Here is a 20,445-nt window from a genome sequence, read left to right as displayed (position 1 = left end):
AACAGGAATAAACACAAGGTCGATTTTTTTGGTCAAAGATTTAGTATTTATTGGTTCATAATTACAGCAGAATTTGGTAAAGAAAAAGGACTGTTCTGGTTTGGTCTAAATGCCCTAAACTATAATCTATTTGAGCTTTCATGTTAGCACTGAGGAGATCTAAGACACGACTTTCAAGATCAAGCTGAACAAGAAGTAACAAATATTCTGCAGTTCATTAAAAACATCTACCCATTTCCAAAATGGTACTAAAATCTTATTTTCCCCACAGCCAAAGCAAACCAAACCAAACCTAAACTGCCCAATAACATGTCCTCCATGAGTAGTTTGAAGGTACCTTCACAGGGACGTGAGAGTCTATTATGAGAACGCACAATGGTGCTCTTTACTCCATCAGGTGGTCACTGCACACCGCCGTTGGCTACTCTATGCTGAATGAAAACACATGGCTGATCTCTGTGGTGACCTGTATGTACTACACTTCAGTACAATAAATCACATTTCACTCTAAAATTAGTTAGTGTCTTCATTTTCCCTCCTTTTCTAAGAATTCTCCTATCCCCATTTGCAAAAATGACAACAGCCAATCTAATGTGTATAAATTATATAGAAAACATAGTTCTTTAACTCATAACAAATAACCCCTTTATTTGCATTTATTAACCATCCCAAAAAGAAAGCAAAAGTTACCATAAAACTACACATTAAACCGAAGGGAAATCATCTGAAACTACAGTGAGAAGAAAAACTTGCACCTGAATTACAGGGATTTTTATCCTTAGATAACTCATAAAGCATAGTATGATCTTCAGCCATGTCAAAATTATAGACAAAAGATATTTCACTAAATATACAAAAACAACTGTACTTCTCATGCTTTCACTGACCACACAGAATAGACACCACCGACTTAAGCAAAAACTACTCTGTGAGGTGTCACTATTGAGGTGATTGAAAGTGTCTGCTTTTCTCAAGAAAGAGAGACTTTGGGACAATGTTCTAAATTAGTGTTCTAAATGTTCAATGTTCTAAATCTTTTGGCAAAATGCACACAACTACATCTGGAGGAAAGAAATGCAAGGAAGAGATTTTGTTTAAAAAAATCTCCACTGTGAAGCATGGAGGAGGGATCATCATGGCTTGGAGCTGCCTTTTTGCTGTGAGGCTGGGTTGGAAGAATTTAGGTAACAATTCAAACTTATACCAAGAAATTTTACTAAAGAAGTCAAGACAGCAGCTGACCTCAACTAGGAGTGTCTGACTCATGCAACAAAAGAATACAAAGCAATGACAACATCACAGAATCACCGATGAATTTAAACTGGTTTAAAGTGAGAGTTGTTCAAGTTTTCTCACAGTTGTCTCATAAGCAGCAAGAAACATCTGGTAAAGGTTGTTGGTGTTAAACGAGTTACTGATGTTAGGTGTTCCTTTCCAGTCGGTGTGTTCAATGAAAACATGAAAATGACTGTTTTTGTTTAGTTTGACTGTGTTCGTATGAAAATTGTGGCTCAGATAAAGTAGTGGTGCAGAAATCTTGTCAGCTATACAGGATGTCAGACATTTTTATGCAACTCGACAGGTTTTTAAAACAAATTCAATTTTCCTACTCATTTTATGACACCAACTTAAGAAGACATTATATGCGCTGCCAACTGAAATTATTACTTTAACAGTAAAAACACTACATTAAAAGACATTCGGATGTCTCTTTGAGGCTGATATTTACTCCTCTTTACAGAGTAACCATGATTTAACACTTGAATGTGACATTATGCTTGAGGCGGAGAAAACCAGCAGTGTGTGTCAGAAACTATCCAGACTACTTAAAACATGAGTGAAGAGGAACTAATAGTACTGAAATACTTAAAACCAAACATACTTAATCTCCAACAAGTTGAATTCTAATGAAAGTCACTGACACAACCCTAATTCATTAAAAACACTAAGATAAAGCATCAACAAAAAAGGTGAACATCCTCTATATTCACAAAATTCTCCTCAAAGTTAAATAAAAAATAAAATAGCACTTTTAAATGTACAAAAAACAGGTGTGTTTCACTTCAGGTGTGAACAGAAAGTAACGTTCACATTGTGACAAACAGTGCAGGTCAGCTGAATAGATTTCAGAGTTCTTCCATCCTCGACTCAGCATCCTCCTTCATCTTTTGCTCCTGCATGCGACTGCGAGTGGAGCCTACATGAAAACAAAAGTCATGAAAATCAGTCTAAATAGCTAAATTGCAGACTATGACATGGATGGAGCCAGCATGATGTCACACAAAGGGTTTCTAGATCAAGAATCAACAGTCCACGTATATGGTCCAGTCTATATTATATATTTTTATATATACGTGGGACCATTGAGTCTATAAGGATTTACTCGTTTTCGAAGACAGCCTCAAGTAGGCATTGGAGGAACTGTAGTTTTTGACAGACACTTTTAGCTTGATGGGGGTTTTTTTAGCCCGATGGGGTTTTCTTAGCCCCTGAAGTCTTTTATTGATACAAATACTTACTCATCTCTGCAAGCTTCTGAATCAGTGTAGAATCTCCTCCAGATTTGCTGTAAATTAGATAAAATAAAGAAAGCTTTAATGAAATCCTTCTTCATACTGCAGAATCATACAGTGAAAACACAAATTTTACATATTAATTGTAGAAGCTGATCTCAAAATGAATGGCGAATGTATGTTGTTGTTTTTAAGTAGTGCAGTGGCACTTTGGGGACACTGGAATGTGCCGTCGTGCATATCTGTAAATAAGTGTTCATCAAGTGACGCTAATAGTGCTTGTAACTGATTACTTTGTCTTGAACAATGAATATGCAGCTTCTAAAGAAAAAGACTAAGAAATATATGTATTAGTCTTTTGTTTGGCTTTTTATGAACAGCCGTTTTCGCCATCTGACTATTTGCAGGGATATAAAGGAAGAACACAATAAATTTAACTATATGTCTGCGTTTTAACGCATGAGTGAAGTGAACAAGTCTCGCAGGCCTGGCAAAAACCACTTGCACAGCAGGTTTGTGCCAGTAACACAACATGATGAGCAATTATTCCTTCTCCCATGAAGAAGCTGCAGTACTGCGAGAACTCACTCAAGGGAGGAAGAACAAGCAATGCAACACAGAAAGGCCGCATCCAGCAAAGGGAATTTAACACAGGACATTTTCACTATGAGGCAACAGTGTTAACCACTGCTCCCATATCATGCTCCCAAAATTTAGAAGTCTGAAGGGGAAACTCCAACAAATGCAACAAAAATACTGAGCCTACACCTTTCAGTTGTAAAACTGACGCTGTGCCTCTGGAGCAAAACCTGACACTCGTTCTTTAAAGTCAAAAGAGGGTTTTGCACTGGTGCAGACAATGTAGGCCCTTAATGTAGGTCAAAGAGTGTGTTCCTGTGGGACGATGATGGACAATGTGTGACAATAATGGGCCCATTATACTTGCTGCACTGGTCAAACAGTGACGTCACCACAGCTTTGTACCATTTACGAGTACTCGCTGCAGTGTTTTACGTAATAATAGGTGTCGCCACTGAGACAAAACCTCCACATCAGCACTGGTATGGGAGAAGTCATTAAAATAGTGACTAGAGTAAATAATTAATTAAAAATGAATTACACAATCATGTTAAACAAGCAGTGGCACCTGTTCAAGGTTACAAAAAGTGAGAGGTGAAAACCAAATTGTGGCTTGCTCCAGCAGATATGTCACTTTTGTGATGTAGTGCTGTTGGTATAATGAGCCCACAGAGAGGTAGTCTGAAAAACTAAAGTCTACACACAGAGTACTGTTTAAAGATTTGACATCTATCATGTGAAGGACAATTATGGTCTACTGTAACTGAATGCAATTTTATAAACTTTTCACACATACAAAGAAGCTAAAGTTTGTTTTTTCTGATTTTTGTACATGTGTGCATACCCTTTTTTTCACAGTAACTGTAAACTGTTATTTCAGCTGCTGTTCTGTCAGCTAATCATCTTTGGCTTTTAAGAGAGACGAAGCCACTGGTTGGCTATTTTTGACTCTTGTGATTTTGTGAGAGTGATGCTTTGACTTATGAAAACTACAGCCAGTTAAAATAGTAAATCATGTCTCATATGAGATGAGATAATGGTGCAAAAATGCTGTGCTGCCCCACATGAAGTCGGCCACCTGGTCCCCCTAATCAGGTTGGTAATATAATCTGGCACACAAGCACCATTCGTGACCAACCTGCCGTCAGCTTCATCTTGCCCATCCACATCAAATCGTAACCTCTTCAGAGGCTTTGGCGTGGAGCCGTGATCCAGAGTCCTCTTTAGGGATCGATCACTGCTGTTGACCATCTGGTTGATCTTCTGGAAGCGATTTGATGGCTGCAGATGAAGACAAAACAGAAGTAAGAGTGAGTGAGGAAACAAATAACTGGCACTGCAGCTGCTGAGAGATCAAAACAGCCCTTTGTTACACTACAAAGCAAAATGTTTTGATGCATGCTTGATAACCCAAGTAAGAAAATACCAGAAAGTTGATTTTGTACATCTGGACGAAGCAACCAGATGAACATAATTAACTTTCTAGGACTACAGTGCAAACTACAGATGAACATACCCCAAATGATTCGCCGATTGACACCAGCATTCTGTGAGGGCAAAAAAAGCCAATAAGTAATGTACAAAACAAACAGGCCTTCATTTGAAACCATTCTATAATATCATACTACTTTAGGAGTAGCGCTGAATGACAGTTTCTTACTTGGAGCGAGGGGTCATGATACCAGGAGACATGCGCGTGCTTTTCAGAGGAGAGATGTAAACATTGTTGCTACCGGGCACACGCAGAGGCGAATTAGGGAACTTGTAGGGGCTGCAGGGTATTTGTGGGATTGGCGAGAGTGTCGGAGGCTAGAAAAGAAAACAGCAGCAGAAACAATGAGAGAACTAGTAGAAATACTTTTTTTTTTTATGTGAATGACTACTGGAGATGTAGCTCACCCTGGTAGAAGCATACTGCAGGATGTTTGTTTTCAGCTTCTGCATAAACACTTGGTTGTAGAAGACAATGATGGAGTCGTAGTGGCCTTCAGTGATCAACACGTGCTTGAAGGTCTGCAACATTCAAAGGGTTTTGTTACAGTTCTACATGAAACTCGATTACATCAGCAAAGCTTCAGCCGACTGAATGAATTTTTATGGAAACTGTAACAGGCTGCTTTACCTCTTGGCTGGTGTTGGCCATGTTTTTGTATGCTGTAACAATGGTCTTGAAGCGCAGATCAACGCTCTTCACTTTACATATGGCATACATGGCAGACATCATCAACTACAGGAACAATACAACGTATTTAGGAGAGAAAAATAAATAAGAAAAGTAGAGGAGGGCAATAACAGGAGACGAGGGACAGAAACAAATAGTGAGAGCAACTTATTTCCAACTTACCTGATCGAGGTGACGGTCTCTCATCAGCTCGTACTCATGCTGCAGGGTGTGCTGGAACAGAGTCCATATTATGGGCTCAAACTCAGGGTGGGAGGACAGTAGGTAGGAGCAGAGCATCTTCAGCCTTGTATAGGCCAAGCGGTACACTACAGAGAGACAAAACCAGAGAAATAGAGCATCTAGTGTGATAGAATAATGAATTGAACCTCTTATCTTAATAAAAATGTTACAATAATAATATAAGATTAAAAATGTTGTTTAATGAAAATGTGGGGACACTGGATGGTGTGTGCAATACTTTAAAGAAAATATCAAACAATGTTATTTTATACAATTGCATTAATATTTTCTCCTATTAACTTGTTATTTGCCCATTATTTACTCCATCCGTCACAACATTACTACTTTAAAAGATTACTTTATTACTAGGCAGCACTACCACCATTTATCCAGAGTTCTCAGTTATTTTTGACTAGTGCAAACTCTACCAGTGACTTACATTTTTTATAGAAGAGGCTGAGAGAGTTGGACTTCAGGGGTCGTGGAGGTTGGCTGGTTGCCTGTGAGGCAGGCTGAGAGGAAGTCTGAGAGCTGGACTCAGGAGGTAATACACGCAGGCCTGGGCGCATGGGGGACAAATATCTGTGCGGGAAGAGCACAGGAACCAGTTTCCTATGTCAATAAACATGAAACATTCCACTAACCACGAACCTTAAATGGACGGGTAAAACAAAAAGAAGCTCTTCCTCAAAGCTCCCCCCCCCCAAAAAAAATCAAAGAAAAAGAAAGAGAAAGAAAGGGGGGGGGGGCTGTGGAATTTAACAAAATATTACTGATGCTTATCTGCTCATCTATGACGTATTCATCAAGGCTGTGCTGTTTTGATTAGTCACAGTTGTTTCAGAATTGTTTGGGGTTCTTTCAAAATCTAAAGACAAACTGATCGAAAGCCGTGGGATGACTCACAGGTCGGCTGCGGTGTGGTTGTGCTGCAGCGGTTGACTGAAATTAGCTGGGGTCTCCACCTGCTCTGCTCCTCCACTCTCATGTTCCTGTTTCAGAAGCTCAAACAGTGGGGAGCCCTGCAGAGATACAAACATTTACTTTATATTTAACCATTTCCATTTATATCCTCCCAATCACAACTTTCATTTTCCTTTCATTCAAGCAAGAATTTTAAAAAGGTGCAAAAAGAAATTATTTCATTTGGCAATCACATAATAATGTAATATAATAATCCTGTTAGGTTGGAGATCATGTCTTGATCAGGCAATTAGTTCCTTTTTGTTTTTTTCTGGTATATTAAGTAGAAGACATGTGCACAAATGATGTTAGAGGTATTTTATATGTGAAATTTCCCTTGCAAAACAGCCAACTGACAAGTCAAATCTATACATGTATTATAAATCTGTTCCTCATTTTATGTTGACCCAAGCACACACCCTACTGTATCCTGTCTGACTCTGAATGCATTTCACTGACTCGTTAAGCTCGTTAAACAAATAATAACTTCAAATTAAAAATACATTTTCTCTAAATACCAAAAAAAGTTAAATCTATGTTAACGTGCACAATTCTAAATCAAGATGAAAAGACAATGAAAGTGAAGGTTGCATGTGAATCTCAGCACACAACCTTCACACCAATGAAAAAGCAAACTGATATGAGCTCATACAGGGAAGTGAGGAGTGGTTTACAACTCAGCAGCTCCCACAGTAACTGCAAGTATGGACTTGTAAGTATGGCTTATGGTACATTCATGCATCATGCTTGCCACACCCTGCTTACGCCACCAACATTTCAAAAGTACATTTGGATAAGAGCATTCACTGACATCTATCAGTGGTTATCTATCCTCACAGTTGATTATCAGGTCGGAACAAAGTCATTGTAACATTACATAATACATCCAACTACAGATGAGTCATGCTCTTATTTTTTTATTTATTTAAAATACTCCAAATGACACTAGTAAGAGCACTGAAAGACAAAAATATGCACTGTGCTATTAAACAAATAAGAAAATCTCCTGATGAATGCGTTGATGTTTCAGGAAGATGATGAAAAGAACCCTATGGCTGCAAGGACAATCTCACACACGCAACAAAAAACTTACTAAAACTTATCTTACTGAAATGTGAAAATTACAGAACACATCGTATTGTTCCATTACTCAAATGCTTTTTATTTGCAAAAGCAAATGAAAGATATTTGAATGGGAGGACTTTGGCCCCAGCGGTGGCTCCTCCCAGTGTTTCGACAGCCTGCTCTGAGGCTCTGCCATCCAGGCTGCTGTGAGGTTTCTGATTTACAATCTAGCAGGAGCAGAGTGACGATCAGCATGTGCCTTTGGGACTTCAACAACACAGAGAAGAACGAGACAAGTGGAGACCCACTAAAGTGTTCACAGAGCTAAAGGAAAAAAAGCACGACTCTTCTCTTTTAATACATTTCTCTTGTGAGGACGACTGAAAACATGAAAGCTCCACTTAAATGACCATCGCTGCACATACAGGACAGCTGCCACAGCAGGACACGTAGATGGAAAGGACTTTGGATGGTATATCAAGGAGCTGCTGTATACCTACCTTTTTTCATGACATAACGAACACTAACTGTGAGTAAAGACAACCTTTTCACTGTGTAAGTGTAAGTGTACACTCTGGTTTAAAGATGGATAACAGTACGGACTGCAACAAGAGTGACGACTTCAAGTATATACTCTACGCCTCGGTTTTCTCCATGGTGTTTGTAGTCGGACTTGCCTTCAACGCGGTGGCTGTGTACATTTTTGGCTGTACGCTGAAGATACGGAACGAGACCACGACATATATGATGAACCTCGTGGTTTCGGACTCTCTCTTTGTCCTCAGCCTACCTTTTCGGATTGTGTACTTCATCAGACGTGACTGGCTCTTTGGAAGTGCGCTCTGTAAAATCTCCGTGGCCCTATTCTACACCAACATGTACGGCAGCATCCTCTTCCTCACCTGCATCAGTGTCGATCGTTTTCTGGCAATTGTGTATCCATTTCGGTCCCAAACAATTCGTACGAGGAAAAATGCCAAGCTGGCTTGCCTTACAGTTTGGGTGATCATTCTCTCTGGAGGTATAACCACTGGGGTCTTTTTGGACACCACTTCACCGAACAATACTAACTCGGACTCGGTAAACTCAACGCCACAATTTTGCTTTGAAAACTACTCAAAAAAACAATGGAAGGCTGAGCTTTCGTGGGTGGTGATGTTTATTGAGACTGCGGGCTTCCTTATCCCACTGATGTTAAATGTGTTCTGCTCCGTCATGGTGCTAAGGACACTGAGGAACCCCAAAACCATCAGCCGCGGAGGAAACCTCAACAAAGCAAAAATCCTGAGGATGGTCTTTGTGCATTTGCTCATCTTCTGCTTCTGTTTCATTCCCTACAATGTGAATCTCATCTTCTACACCTTGGTCCGCTCCAAAATCCTAAAGGGATGCTTTGCAGAACATGTTGTAAGAACCATCTACCCCATCGCTCTGTGCATAGCGGTGACCAACTGCTGCTTTGATCCAGTTGTCTACTACTTCACTTCAGAGGCCATTCAAAGCTCCATTAAACGAAAGTCTTCAGCATGGAAAAATGGTGCCAGGCTATTCGAAAGACTACAGATGGACAGCTCGCAAAGCAGCCCAAGTTTAACGCCCAAGAGTTTGACGCTGAAGAGTCTGAGACCCAAAATATTTGACAATGAGTCCACGGTGTAAAGACAGCTTGGTAATGTGAGCTACAAATTTGACTTAAGCGAGTATGGCTGACAAAACTTGATTCAAATCAGAGGACATGGGTGAAAACAGAGTGCCTTGGGAAAACAACATAAACAAAATGGTTACTAGGGAGTCCGGCTCACCTATTGGACACAGCAGAGACTTTAGACCGGAAGATAATGATTCAGTCAACAACAGGCACTAACACAAAGCATTTTAAAATAGGTGTGTAGGCTTTTGCACAAAAAAGAACTTCTTTCACAGAGAAGACTCTCCTTTAAGAAAAACCCTAATTTGACAGTGCTGAACCAGTATTACAACTCGTTACATCTACTGCCCTGTACGGTTTTCAAGTATTTCTTTTATGTGTATTGAGGTTTTTAAGAAGTTTTTAGAGAATCATGTTCTATAAAAGCTTTGATTCCCATTCTGAAAGTGAATTAAATATTTTTTTAACATTTTGACGTGTTGTGTATGGAATTCAATACTTGTTTGATCAAGCAGTAGGTTGTGAAATACTTGGTACTATCTTGGAAGAATTTTTTTTCCATTTCACAGTTCCCAGCTAAATAAGTCATCTAGACTGGTTAGTCATATGTGTACTAACAATCCAGATGCAAATTTCTGGTTGGCGCCTGAGTGCACAATACATTTATAAAGTAATTGTTTCATTACATGTGTTGGTAATAAATTAAAAGTGTTTCAACAAAACTGATGGTCTTTAGAAAAACAAAAGTGGGTCAAAATGTCATCATTTCTGCATATACAACAACACTGGAACCGTAAAAAACTCAACCCACACACAATATAGATTTTCCAAGTTCCTAAAATTTGTTGGAAATCCTGAAAAACTAATTTAGACCAGATCCAGGCTCACACTGTGTGAAAACATAAGTCTCATAGCAACGATGTGTATATTTCTGTGTATATTTCTGAAAGCTGTGTGATGCAAGACTGAACGCTGCTGCATACCTGTCGACAGCCTCAGGGTCTGTACTGACACGGTTAGACTCATCACCTCACCAGCAATGATGTGAAAGGGCTGTAAAAGTAAAGCAGGCAAGAAACAACTTGCCTCTTGAGGGAAAAAGGGTAATAAAAACAGCCTAGAGGGGGTTTTTGAAGAGTAGTATTTGGTCAGTAGTATTTGCTGATCGACTTCCCAAAAAGATAAACCAATTTTATACAAACCATAAGAAAAGTTCTGCAAATTACAGCACAAGAACATATTACAAATACAAATAATAAAACTTTGTATGCACTCACAGGGATTTTTAATTTTTATGTGTTCAAGGACTGACACGCAAGTTGCACTGCTGCTTACAGCCCCTTGTTTCAGTGAGTTATTGCTTTTACTTTATGAGCTACAGTTTATGATTAACTCTAATCACTCACGTATGTTCCTAACAAGGTGTTGTACAGACTGATCCTACCAGAACGCCTGCAAAAAAAACGAAAGTTAAACTGACAAATTTCAGGTCAATGAAAAAATTTTTAAGTTGACATTCTGACAACCTGTAGGCTAAACTAGAGATTAGAACTCTTGTAACCCTCTAAAAAAGGTAATTAAAAGTAATCAGTCAGCTATAAATTAGAGGGTATGTGAGCAGAAAAGGGTGGGAGCAGAAGAACACGACAGAGGGCTAGAGAGAGAGAGAGAGAGAGAGAGAGAGAGAGACCCTGACCTGTCAGTGTCTAGGTGTGAACTGCTTCAGTCAGGGGCAGATTCCCAACTGCAGCATCCTGACAAGCTAGCCACGGCTAAACACCAGCTGACCTGGAAAAATACCTTTAATCACACTGACAATGCTCCCATCCTGCTACTGGTGAGTGATTAAATTCTACCTTTAAATAGTCTCTTTGGTTGTTTGGCAACTGTAAAATTAAGTACTTTTTTTTTTTTCTAAATTAAGCATATTAATAGCTCAAACTTTTGCAGAAAAATTTGTAATATTCGCACAGATTTAAAGATGAGGTCCTCTATTTTAAATCTGACAGGTTACATAGAAATAAAAACATATGTCTTAATAATAATGCTAAGAGAAAGAGAATTTGTCACCTATTTTAATTTTGAAAAGTTATTTCCAAATTAGAATTAAAGTTAATTTTTAGATATTAGAAAGATTTTTTTTTTTTTTTTTAAATTCTTCTATTGATGGTCATTTTTTTTGACTGAATAGGTTCTTTAATGACCTACATTATAGATGAGCTGGCAAGAAAAAACAGATAAACTTTAATCACGATCACACACAATAAACAATTGTAAAAAGCTATAATCAGACTCTGCCTTTACAACCGGAAAAATGCTTACCTGATTGCCTATGCAGTGCAAACTTAGTTCAATTATAAAATCTCAATTAAAAAAAAAAAAGACTGATTTTATGGGCTCTGGTAAATGTGTATTTAATCTGTAAATGTAATGAAATACATCAGTTATGTGCTTTTTCGGTTGGCTTTATGCATGTAATGACACCAAATGTTTGCTTTGTTTCTTTACAAGCAGGAAGCTGCAGGTAAAAATTTATTGGCAAAATTCATTTGTTTTCTATATAACATAGAGCAGAATATATATGGAAGTGAATTCATGTCATCAGCAAATTTGCATTTCAATTTAAAAAAATGATGTTTTGTTTGATTAAGTTTTAACTTACTACACGTTTAACTGCTCCAGCAGATGTTCCGTCACATATGCTCTCTTCAACCGATCTAACCCTCCTCCAGATATAAGACCATAACAATTTGACGTGCTGGAAGTGGTCAAATCATTTTGAGACATGGAGCAGTGGAATATGACTGATTTGACAGCCAAGCCAGTCTCACTTTTGTCTAACTGTACTGTGGATATAAGCTACCGCTTCACCTTCTACAAAGTGTCCTACAGCGTCATCTTCCTGCTGGGGGTGGCCACCAACAGTCTGGTTCTGCGCAGACTGTGTCTGTCTCCCTGTACCATGAACAGCACGGCCATTTACATGGCCAGTCTATCGACGACTGACTTGTTTTTTGTCATCTCTCTACCTCTGAGAATCTACTACTACCACCAAAAGGCTCAAGCCTTGTCCTCCAAGACAGAGGACACCTCCAGTTGGACTCTTGGGCCAGCTTACTGCCAGATCACATTCACTCTGAAATACATCAGCCTGTATGGGGGCATCTTCTTCCTGGTGTGCATTGCTGTGGACCGTTACTTTGCTGTAGTGCACCCCCTGGCATCGACACTGCGCAGGTTGCGTGCCGCACGGGTGGTGAGCGGAGGGATCTGGTGCCTGGTTCTGGGGCTCAGTGTGAGTCTGCCTGCGCTGCGGTTAGCGGCTTCTCACCAGAACAACGCCTGTCTGCTGGATCCGTCCTCACGACGCCATCGCACCCTTATCCTGCTATTCCTGGGCATAGCCCTGGGGTCATTTCTGCTGCCCACTCTTCTACTCCTCTACAGCTACTGCCGGGTGCTGAGTGTCCTTAGCAAGCTGAGACACCGCTGCCGCAGAAACCGCCACAGCCATCTGCACACTCTAAGGGTTATTTACTCAGTGCTGGGTGTGTTTCTCCTGTGCTTTCTCCCCTATCACATCAACCTGCTGGGATATACGCTCACACACGTGAAGCTGTTGCCACATTGTGGCCTGGCCAAAGCAACCAAGGCTATGCATCCTGTGGTCCTTTCCTTAGCCAGTTTCAACTGCTGCCTCAACCCACTCATCTACTATTTCTCCAGTAGCCCGGTGCACAGGGAGGTGCACGGTAGTGGAGGCAGTGGTAGCCGGTGACACAAGTACTGTAAGACCTCTTTATTAACAAAAGCATTAGATTGCTCGACTGTACTTTTGTCAATTTGCAAGAAGTATCCTGTTACCTAAACTTTTATTTTCTTCCATTATAGTGAAACCGTAAACACCTTTGTGTATATTAAAAATGTAATCTGTTGGTATTTTTAGTTTTTGTGTGTGTGTGCCCCACATGTGGAGCAGTCAGAGGATCAGTGCCATGTAAAGAAGCACTGTGAAATTATTAATTAATATTTTTGGCAAAGCAGCTTCATATGTTTGTGAAATGCTGACATGGAATGAGATCAGTAGTGAATGCAGGATTTATGTAGAATCTCCTTTTATTATTCTTATTGTTATAATTATTATTATTTAAGTGACTCTTAAACACTGACAACAATCTGCTTCTTTTGGGCCAATAAATCATAAATGATTAATATCCAAAGAGTCTCTATGTCATGTATACATCAATCTCTGTGAAATGCTGTGATATTATTGGCATCCTAGTCTAATAGCAATGAAAGATCAAACTGACCGTCCTCCATGCCAGTCGCTCCATGATGAGGTTCTCGCAGGTCTCCAGATGTTTGACGATCTCTTTGCTTAGCGTGGGGTCGGCCTTGATAAAGCTCTCGATAACTTTATAGAAATCAAAGGCGGTCAGGTTGAACACATTTAGTATCCAGGGGAAACACACGTCTGTTTCGGCTGAGTCGGCTCCTCCATGGCTGTACCCTCCATTTTTGAAACTGCTCTCTAATCATGTGGAGCAAAGAACAACATTATAATTGGTCACACATAAAAGATGTGTAAAACTTTATTTAATTACTGATAACAGATGACAAAAAATACATAATACTTCATAAAGAGCTGTATTATTATTCATTTATAAGAAAGTTATAGGACATGCCTCCATATGTTGCCATTACTACCTCCAAAGCACAAGCCAAAAGCGATGTGTGGAATGTGGAGTCATTCAGGAGTTTACTGGAAAGGAAATCAAATGACTCAGCTCCATGGAAGAAAGCATCAGTGTGTGTCAAAACAATAGAAATCATGCATGTAATTCCAATGTACCAACATGGATTAGAGTCATAATTCCCACTATTCTGATAAGAGTGGAGAAAAAAAAAAAAACATACCTGAAATTTTGCACAGACAGGCGCTTCTCTTCCTACGGGGGGGAAAAAAAACCCACCCGCAAAAATAAGAGTTCAATGTTAAGATTTACCAAAAATATTTTCTTCGTAGAGTGGGATTTATTTTTTCATTGATAAAAGTTTAAATAGGAGGAAAGAAAGAAAAAAGAAAACTCTTGGATAATATTGTGACAGATGTCTATAACATCTTATCAGATAGATTTGAAATTAAAGGTTAACATCCAAAACAAAACAGTAAAATTCTCTTAACCCAACAGTTTAAAAAAAAAGAAAGAAAAAAAAAAAAAACCTGTACCGATTTCAGCATTTCCTCCATAACTCTGTAATACAGTCTGACACCGAGGGTAAATCTCTGAAAAAGAAAAGCAACTCAATTCAGATAAAAACAAAAGAATATGAGGGCACAACATGTTGCCATTGCTCCTCCTTTTCCTCTTCATACCTGCCTGCCGTACACTACGCAGTGTGGGCCGACCGCCTGACCGAATCTTTGACTGAACACCTGTCCAAGCGTCTCCAAGCGCTTCTGCACATCCTGCGTCGGATCCACTGTGCAATGCTGATGAAGGGAGAGCAAGAGAGGGAGAGCGAAAGGTAAGTTTGGAAATCTGTAGTTTTATGGTTTAATTAGAGGCAAAACTTCTAAAGACATACTTTGAAATATGTAACCAAATTAGCAGATGGCTGGTCCCCACTGGAAGTGAGATCACCCCTCAGCAGCTGAATGGAGGTCATGGCAGCTCTGATAGGAGATTAGAAAAGAAAAAAAAAAATCAGAAAAGGACTGATATGGTCCTTTTTAATCAAGGAAGCATATAATCTACATCTTACAGGTGTCATTTAAATTGCTGGCAACTTAAAAGGAAATAAACAATCATTACAGAAATGCACAATACATGTACATATTGAGAGCTGAGTAGCTAAACGGTGTTAAAAAAAAAAATCAATACTGCAGAAGCAAACATGAGACCTCTGTCCTTTCCCTCTAGACAAAGAATGATAGCAGTTCCTCACTGACTGTATCTAAGTGCCCACCTGATGGGTGTCTGAGGAGGGACGAGTAATCCATCTTCATCTGACAGGTTCTTCTTTGGTGTTCTCTCCACTTGTGATCTGAATGCAGGAGAAGATTATTGGACATCTTCTTTAAGTTATTTTAAGAACTCAAAATCTAAACACTGTACGCTGAAGAAAAAAGGGGATTACATCTCGACTTTAGGTGCAAGAACAGTCTCGTCTCCATTGAAAAACATTCGTCCGTCAATGTCTCTGCTCTTGAGGTAGTGTTCTTCATATTGTTGGTCGATATCATTCACCTGGGTTGAAAGTCACAGCAAAAAGTAACGCGTGGTGAGGCAGAAGCCAACAGACACAGCTCTCAATCAAAACTAATATTTAAAAGGTTTCAGATTCAGATTACAGCTGATTAGAAGAAGGCAAAGCTTTGCTTATTCTACACCTGGACCAGACAACAGGCAAAGCAATAACCAGTGCCAAAAACTCATCGAAATCGTTGTTTTTTCCAAGTAACCCAGGCCTTTTGATGACAGCTTATCATGGTGACATTTGTACATTATTTATTTAAGACACTTAAGCAAAAATGCACACCATCTGCCCGTCACCGTGTCCACTATAGTCGTTTAGAGGAGTGTACCACTGTCAGCAAACAGTAGCATCCTGTCTCTTGTTTTTATACCTGCCTCTGCATTATAGTGACACACTACAAAGGACCTCCTGCTTGAGTGCACATTTACCCAACACTATATATGTGAAAACAAACACATATTGGCAGCAAATAGCGCAACCAATACGTGCCAGACGCTCAAACGCTCTACAGCGGCAGAAGCGGGCAGGAAGAGATAATGAATGGAAACTCCAAGTGCAGTTAGTGAGAATAAAACCAAACAGTGGAGCAGGTGTTCTGACAATGACGTCCTACCTGAGGAAAATCTGGGCTTCTTGAAAGATCCATCGACTCTAAGAAAGCCATGAAACTGGTTTGGTATACATTCTTCACCTGCAAATAAATTCACATAAATACATTTTGAGTTGTGTTTGCCCAGTAACACTGTGAGATTTTTCTTTTTAAGTGTTCACACCTCTTCTGCACTGCATTCATTCTCTTTGCATAAGGTTTCGAGAAGCTGTACATCAACCTCTGGCTCCACAGCTCGGGATTTAGTTTTGCTCTGGTTGCGACGAGATGTTCGTGTTGGAGGGCTCTGAATTTTGCTGATGGCTGATTCTGAGAATAAATAAATAAATAAAACCTCAAGGAGCTTTAAACCAAACTTTCATGACAAAAAAGGGTAATTATTTGACTTTACATTTACTTATTGTACAATCTGAAGCCTTAAAATCTTAAAAAACAAAGAAGGTTTAAATGAAATGCTACTAAAGCTTACTGTAAAGAGGCTGCAGAAGGTCTGGAGGGCAGCGCTTGATGATTAACTCCAGAGTACAAAGAAGCAGCTGAAATGATATGACCAGGTCATCCTCCATCTGTAAGGCCCTTCCTGCACACAGCACAGATGCAACACATGAGACGCACCGTCACAACAATTCCGATGCCTTCTTAAAACAAAAAAACTTAAACCATGATTTTCCAATTCATCTGATATCCGCAGCTGAACACGAAGGAGGAAGGAAGGGTGAAAAGAAGATGACAGAGAGGCATGAAAACAATTCCATAACGTGTGTTAACAGCTTGATTCTACTTGTTCTTGTTGTTGTTAATGTATTCATAAGCTTAACCGACCTTTGGCCAAAAGAAACATCGTCCAGCAAGTCCGCACGGTTTCCCTCTCCCTTGAAAATGATACACCAAACAATTAATCACGCAGCAGCATCAATCTTTCGTAACAAGTGCAAAACCGCTAACACACAAGACTATAAAGATCATAACATAATCAATGTCACCAACACATTTCCCACATTTAGAAGTTTGTAACTTACTTCCCATCAGACGTCAGATTGAAAATTTTCTTGCAAGTTCTGAAACAGAACAAATTTACATTTTATTTTTTTCCATTTACACTTAAACTACCAACATTTTTACATTAATCCAATGCAATTATTTGTATGATCACTTACTTCTCAAACCTCTGGTAAAGAGCCAGCATCACATCATACTTCTTGTCCAGCCGTGACAGTGCTGAGTTCACCTTGGTGCTTATCGTATCCAAGTTCACATCCAACTTCCTCACCAGATCTATAAACTGTTTGACGCTACAAAAGAAAAGATGGAATTAGCATCGAAGTAACTTCCATCCATTCGTCCGTCAATCTGTTTCACAAACTATCCAACTGAGAGATGAACAATGGACCTGGAGCCTATACCTGGACTCCTTTTCCATCCATCAAAGGGTGAACACACAAAGATCTATCTACAGCTGGAGTAAGTAGCAGGAGGATACATGTTTAATGTTCTTACACAGCCTGTAGTTCTTCTACTTTATTTCAAATAGCAATCCCAAATAAAGTTCTGCTTTTGCTGAGTAAAAAACATCTGCTACCCTGAAAAAAAAAGTTTCCTATTTCCAAAGAATGAAAATCCCAGCAGCTAATACTCAAGCAAGGCTCAAGTCATCAGCTACCCAAAAAAATTTCACATTCACCAATATCCCATGCCAACAGTGGGACTGTGAGGTTATGTTTTGTCAAGAAAACATAGCAAGCGCTTACTTCAGACAGACTGCTTTCAGAACCTGGGTCAAGGTGAAACAGGTGGCATCCATGTCTGTCACAGTCACAAACAGACAAGCACCCCAAAGCTTCTTCTGACTGTCCTGAAACCAAATGACAAAGAACAATGTTAGAAGATGCTCGTGTCACATCTTTTCACTTTTTGTTAGGAATGGAAGAGCAACTGTTTTTAAGGGGATTATAAAGCTATTCCACTTTATTTCTTTCGGTACTTTTTAAATTATTATTTTTTGGACTGTTCCTGGCTACTGGTTAAAAGGCAAAAATACTTAGCCTCCTAATATCCCATTTCACCAATAAGACACAGTGGATATTGTGTGTAAGCTTTGATTTAAAATTGGACTCAGTACTGCAAAAAGAAAGCTTACATAAAGGGTTTTTAAAGGGTTTATGGCCAAAACAGTACAAATTGTACTTTCTTTCACTCCCCATGCATTTACATGCCTATCACTAACTTTGTGTTGTCTTCTTCCCACAGCTTGTGATTTGCCATGTTTGTGGACTTTCCTTTTCTTGTCTTCTTTTTGGATCTCTTTCAACAATGTTGTAGAACACAGGTGTCGAACTCCAGGCCTCAAGGGCCAGTGTCCTGCAGGTTTTAGATATCACCCTGGGTCAACACACCTGAATCAAATGATAAGTTCATTACCAGGCCTCTGGAGAACTTCAAGACATGTCAAGGAGGTAATTTAGCCATTTAAATCAGCTGTGTTGGATCAAGGACACATCTAAAACCTGCAGGACAACAGCCCTCGAGGCCTGGAGTTCGACACCTGTGTTGTAGAACAGGGGTGGGCACCGAGGGCCGGTGTCCCTGCAGGTTTTACATGTGTCCTTGAACCAACACAGCTGATTTAAATGGCTAAATTAGCTCCTCAACACGTCCTGATGTTCTCCAGAGGCCTGGTAACGAACTAATCATGTGATTCAGGTGTGTTGACCCAAGGTGAGATCTAAAACCTGCAGGGACACCGGCCCTCGGGGCCTGGAATTGCCCACCCCTGTTGTAGAAGCTCTGATTTGCAGGAGAGATTGGATACACCCTGGTTTCTCTATACTTGAGAAGGGTCATATGGACTAAACCGTTATTAATGAATAAAATAATGCTGAACTGTGCGGGGTTATGCTATAGTTAAACACCCTTGACAGGCCATAGGGCTAACGCATAAAGACAATCAGTTTAGAATCACCAAACTGACTGTGTCTCAGTTCTGACCCCAGTGAGAACCCAACCAGAAACAGGAGGACATACAGCCTGGATTTGTTTTGCTGTGAGGTGACAGTGATAACCACTGCACCACCATTCCATCCTGCAATATGTATTGCTTTGGGTCAAACACTGTTCTAATTTGTTGCTGTATAAGATAAGGAATTTAAATGATCGATTTCCACTCATGCTTTTTCCAGGACAGGCGACAGGACTGCAGTATTATAAATGTAGAGTGGAACTACTGAACTACAGTATGTGCAAATACGTACAGCAGCTTCATCCACGGACTCCTGAACGGTTTTCCACAGCGTCCAGGCTCGATCACATACAGGGTCAGTCACATGAAGGCTCTTGCACAGAGTCACAAACTCAGCATCCTTGTCTCCGTACCTAAAAGATGGAGACCAGAGGTTAGCAACCACGGAAAACACGAATACGGTTTCAGGAAATCAAAACAACTGCACTCAAGACAACGGTCTAGTCTTATGAGGTACTCTGACTGCCAGTCAGAGTCTGAGCAGGGTACAGGGTATAGTAGGGTATAGCTCTCAAACACAGCGTTTGAGAGCTATACCCAGACTACATTTCAAATTTCATTCATTACTGAATAGTTACTCTTTGACCAGTTGTATGGGGCTAAACATACTTTTAAACTCGCTGTTATTAGGCCGGTGGACACAGCTAACAGATCAGCCTGACGTTTAGTCGCACAAGCTAGCGAGCAAGACAAACGTAGCTGGGGGAAAGACCAAAATATCTGTCTACAATGTCAACATTTTTTTATTTTTTTATTTTACAAAGCCACAAACTGAAGCTACTGCGACTTGACGGCGAGGTGATCATTACTTCTCTTACTTCTTAAGAGACAACTCTGGACTTTCCTTCTTGTCTGGAGAGGCATTTTCAGCAGTGGGTTTCATCTCTTTGCTCTGTGACGTCCCAGAATTGCGTTTTTTAGGTGGCATCTTGGTATCCGGTTACGTAACGGCCAATAATTAATAGATAAAACTCAAATATGTTTTAAAGCCGACTGATATTGTTTACTAAGTGTAAATCCCACTTCAAGAGTTCCGTGACAACAAAACCTCAGTGACTTCCTGCAACTGTAGATCTGTGGATGCTCGTTTTGTATCAACGTACTGCGCGGTGAAGCGCCGTTGGCGACGCTGCAGCGGTGTTACAAGTACTCGGCGGTTAGTGCTCAAAAACCTGTCCACAAGACTTTGTTCATTTGTGTTTTTGCGATCGTCAGTCTCCGTTTAAACTCGGTGTTGTCAGAACTTCTGTCAAAGAACCGATTTATAACTTCTCACGCACAGACAAGAGGTCTGTCATTGCAAACAGACAGATGTAGCGTTACGCCGGGATCACGTGACAAAAACCGCAAACGAACTAACCCAACCCGAGGACTCGAAAACGCGGG

The 20,445-nt window shown here is 40.0% G+C and overlaps 2 protein-coding genes across 2 annotated transcripts; one reads left to right on the top strand and one right to left on the bottom strand.

The window, feature by feature from the left end:
- Nucleotides 1-23: 23 nt before the first annotated feature.
- On the bottom strand, nt 24-20,396 carry rb1 (retinoblastoma 1). Its single transcript, XM_003456810.5, has 27 exons — nt 19,878-20,396; nt 19,292-19,412; nt 17,792-17,895; nt 17,201-17,335; nt 17,063-17,101; nt 16,866-16,915; nt 16,513-16,623; nt 16,207-16,352; nt 16,047-16,124; nt 15,314-15,423; nt 15,143-15,220; nt 14,762-14,849; nt 14,550-14,666; nt 14,403-14,459; nt 14,090-14,121; nt 13,858-13,934; nt 13,483-13,703; nt 6,403-6,518; nt 5,936-6,078; nt 5,437-5,582; nt 5,215-5,319; nt 4,992-5,105; nt 4,753-4,901; nt 4,609-4,639; nt 4,231-4,373; nt 2,520-2,566; nt 24-2,197 (listed from the first exon to the last, which is right to left on the bottom strand). Exons 1-27 carry the CDS (start codon nt 19,985-19,987, stop codon nt 2,127-2,129), a joined length of 2,739 nt encoding a protein of 912 aa, XP_003456858.1. The 5' UTR covers nt 19,988-20,396; the 3' UTR covers nt 24-2,126.
- LOC102076492 (lysophosphatidic acid receptor 6) lies at nt 7,738-9,435 on the top strand. Its single transcript, XM_005472021.4, has one exon. It carries the CDS (start codon nt 8,110-8,112, stop codon nt 9,181-9,183), a length of 1,074 nt encoding a protein of 357 aa, XP_005472078.1. The 5' UTR covers nt 7,738-8,109; the 3' UTR covers nt 9,184-9,435.
- Nucleotides 20,397-20,445: the final 49 nt, after the last annotated feature.

This window comes from Oreochromis niloticus, linkage group LG10 (genome assembly GCF_001858045.2).
Source record: "Oreochromis niloticus isolate F11D_XX linkage group LG10, O_niloticus_UMD_NMBU, whole genome shotgun sequence".
NCBI lineage: Eukaryota > Metazoa > Chordata > Actinopteri > Cichliformes > Cichlidae > Oreochromis > Oreochromis niloticus.
This window is presented reverse-complemented; position numbering and strand designations above follow the sequence as displayed.

Bases quoted from the DNA above. Each gene is read 5' to 3' on its own strand.
- LOC102076492 (XM_005472021.4), top strand. From the start codon at position 8,110: ATGGATAACAGTACGGACTGCAACAAGAGTGACGACTTCAAGTATATA.
- rb1 (XM_003456810.5), bottom strand. From the start codon at position 19,987: ATGCCACCTAAAAAACGCAATTCTGGGACGTCACAGAGCAAAGAGATG. The intron at 17,336-17,791 runs GTAAGCGCTTGC...TTTCTTTTGTAG, and splicing joins CTGAAAGCAGTCTGTCTGAA to CGTCAAACAGTTTATAGATC. The intron at 14,460-14,549 runs GTATGAAGAGGA...TTTCTTTTTCAG, and splicing joins GCGTAGTGTACGGCAGGCAG to AGATTTACCCTCGGTGTCAG.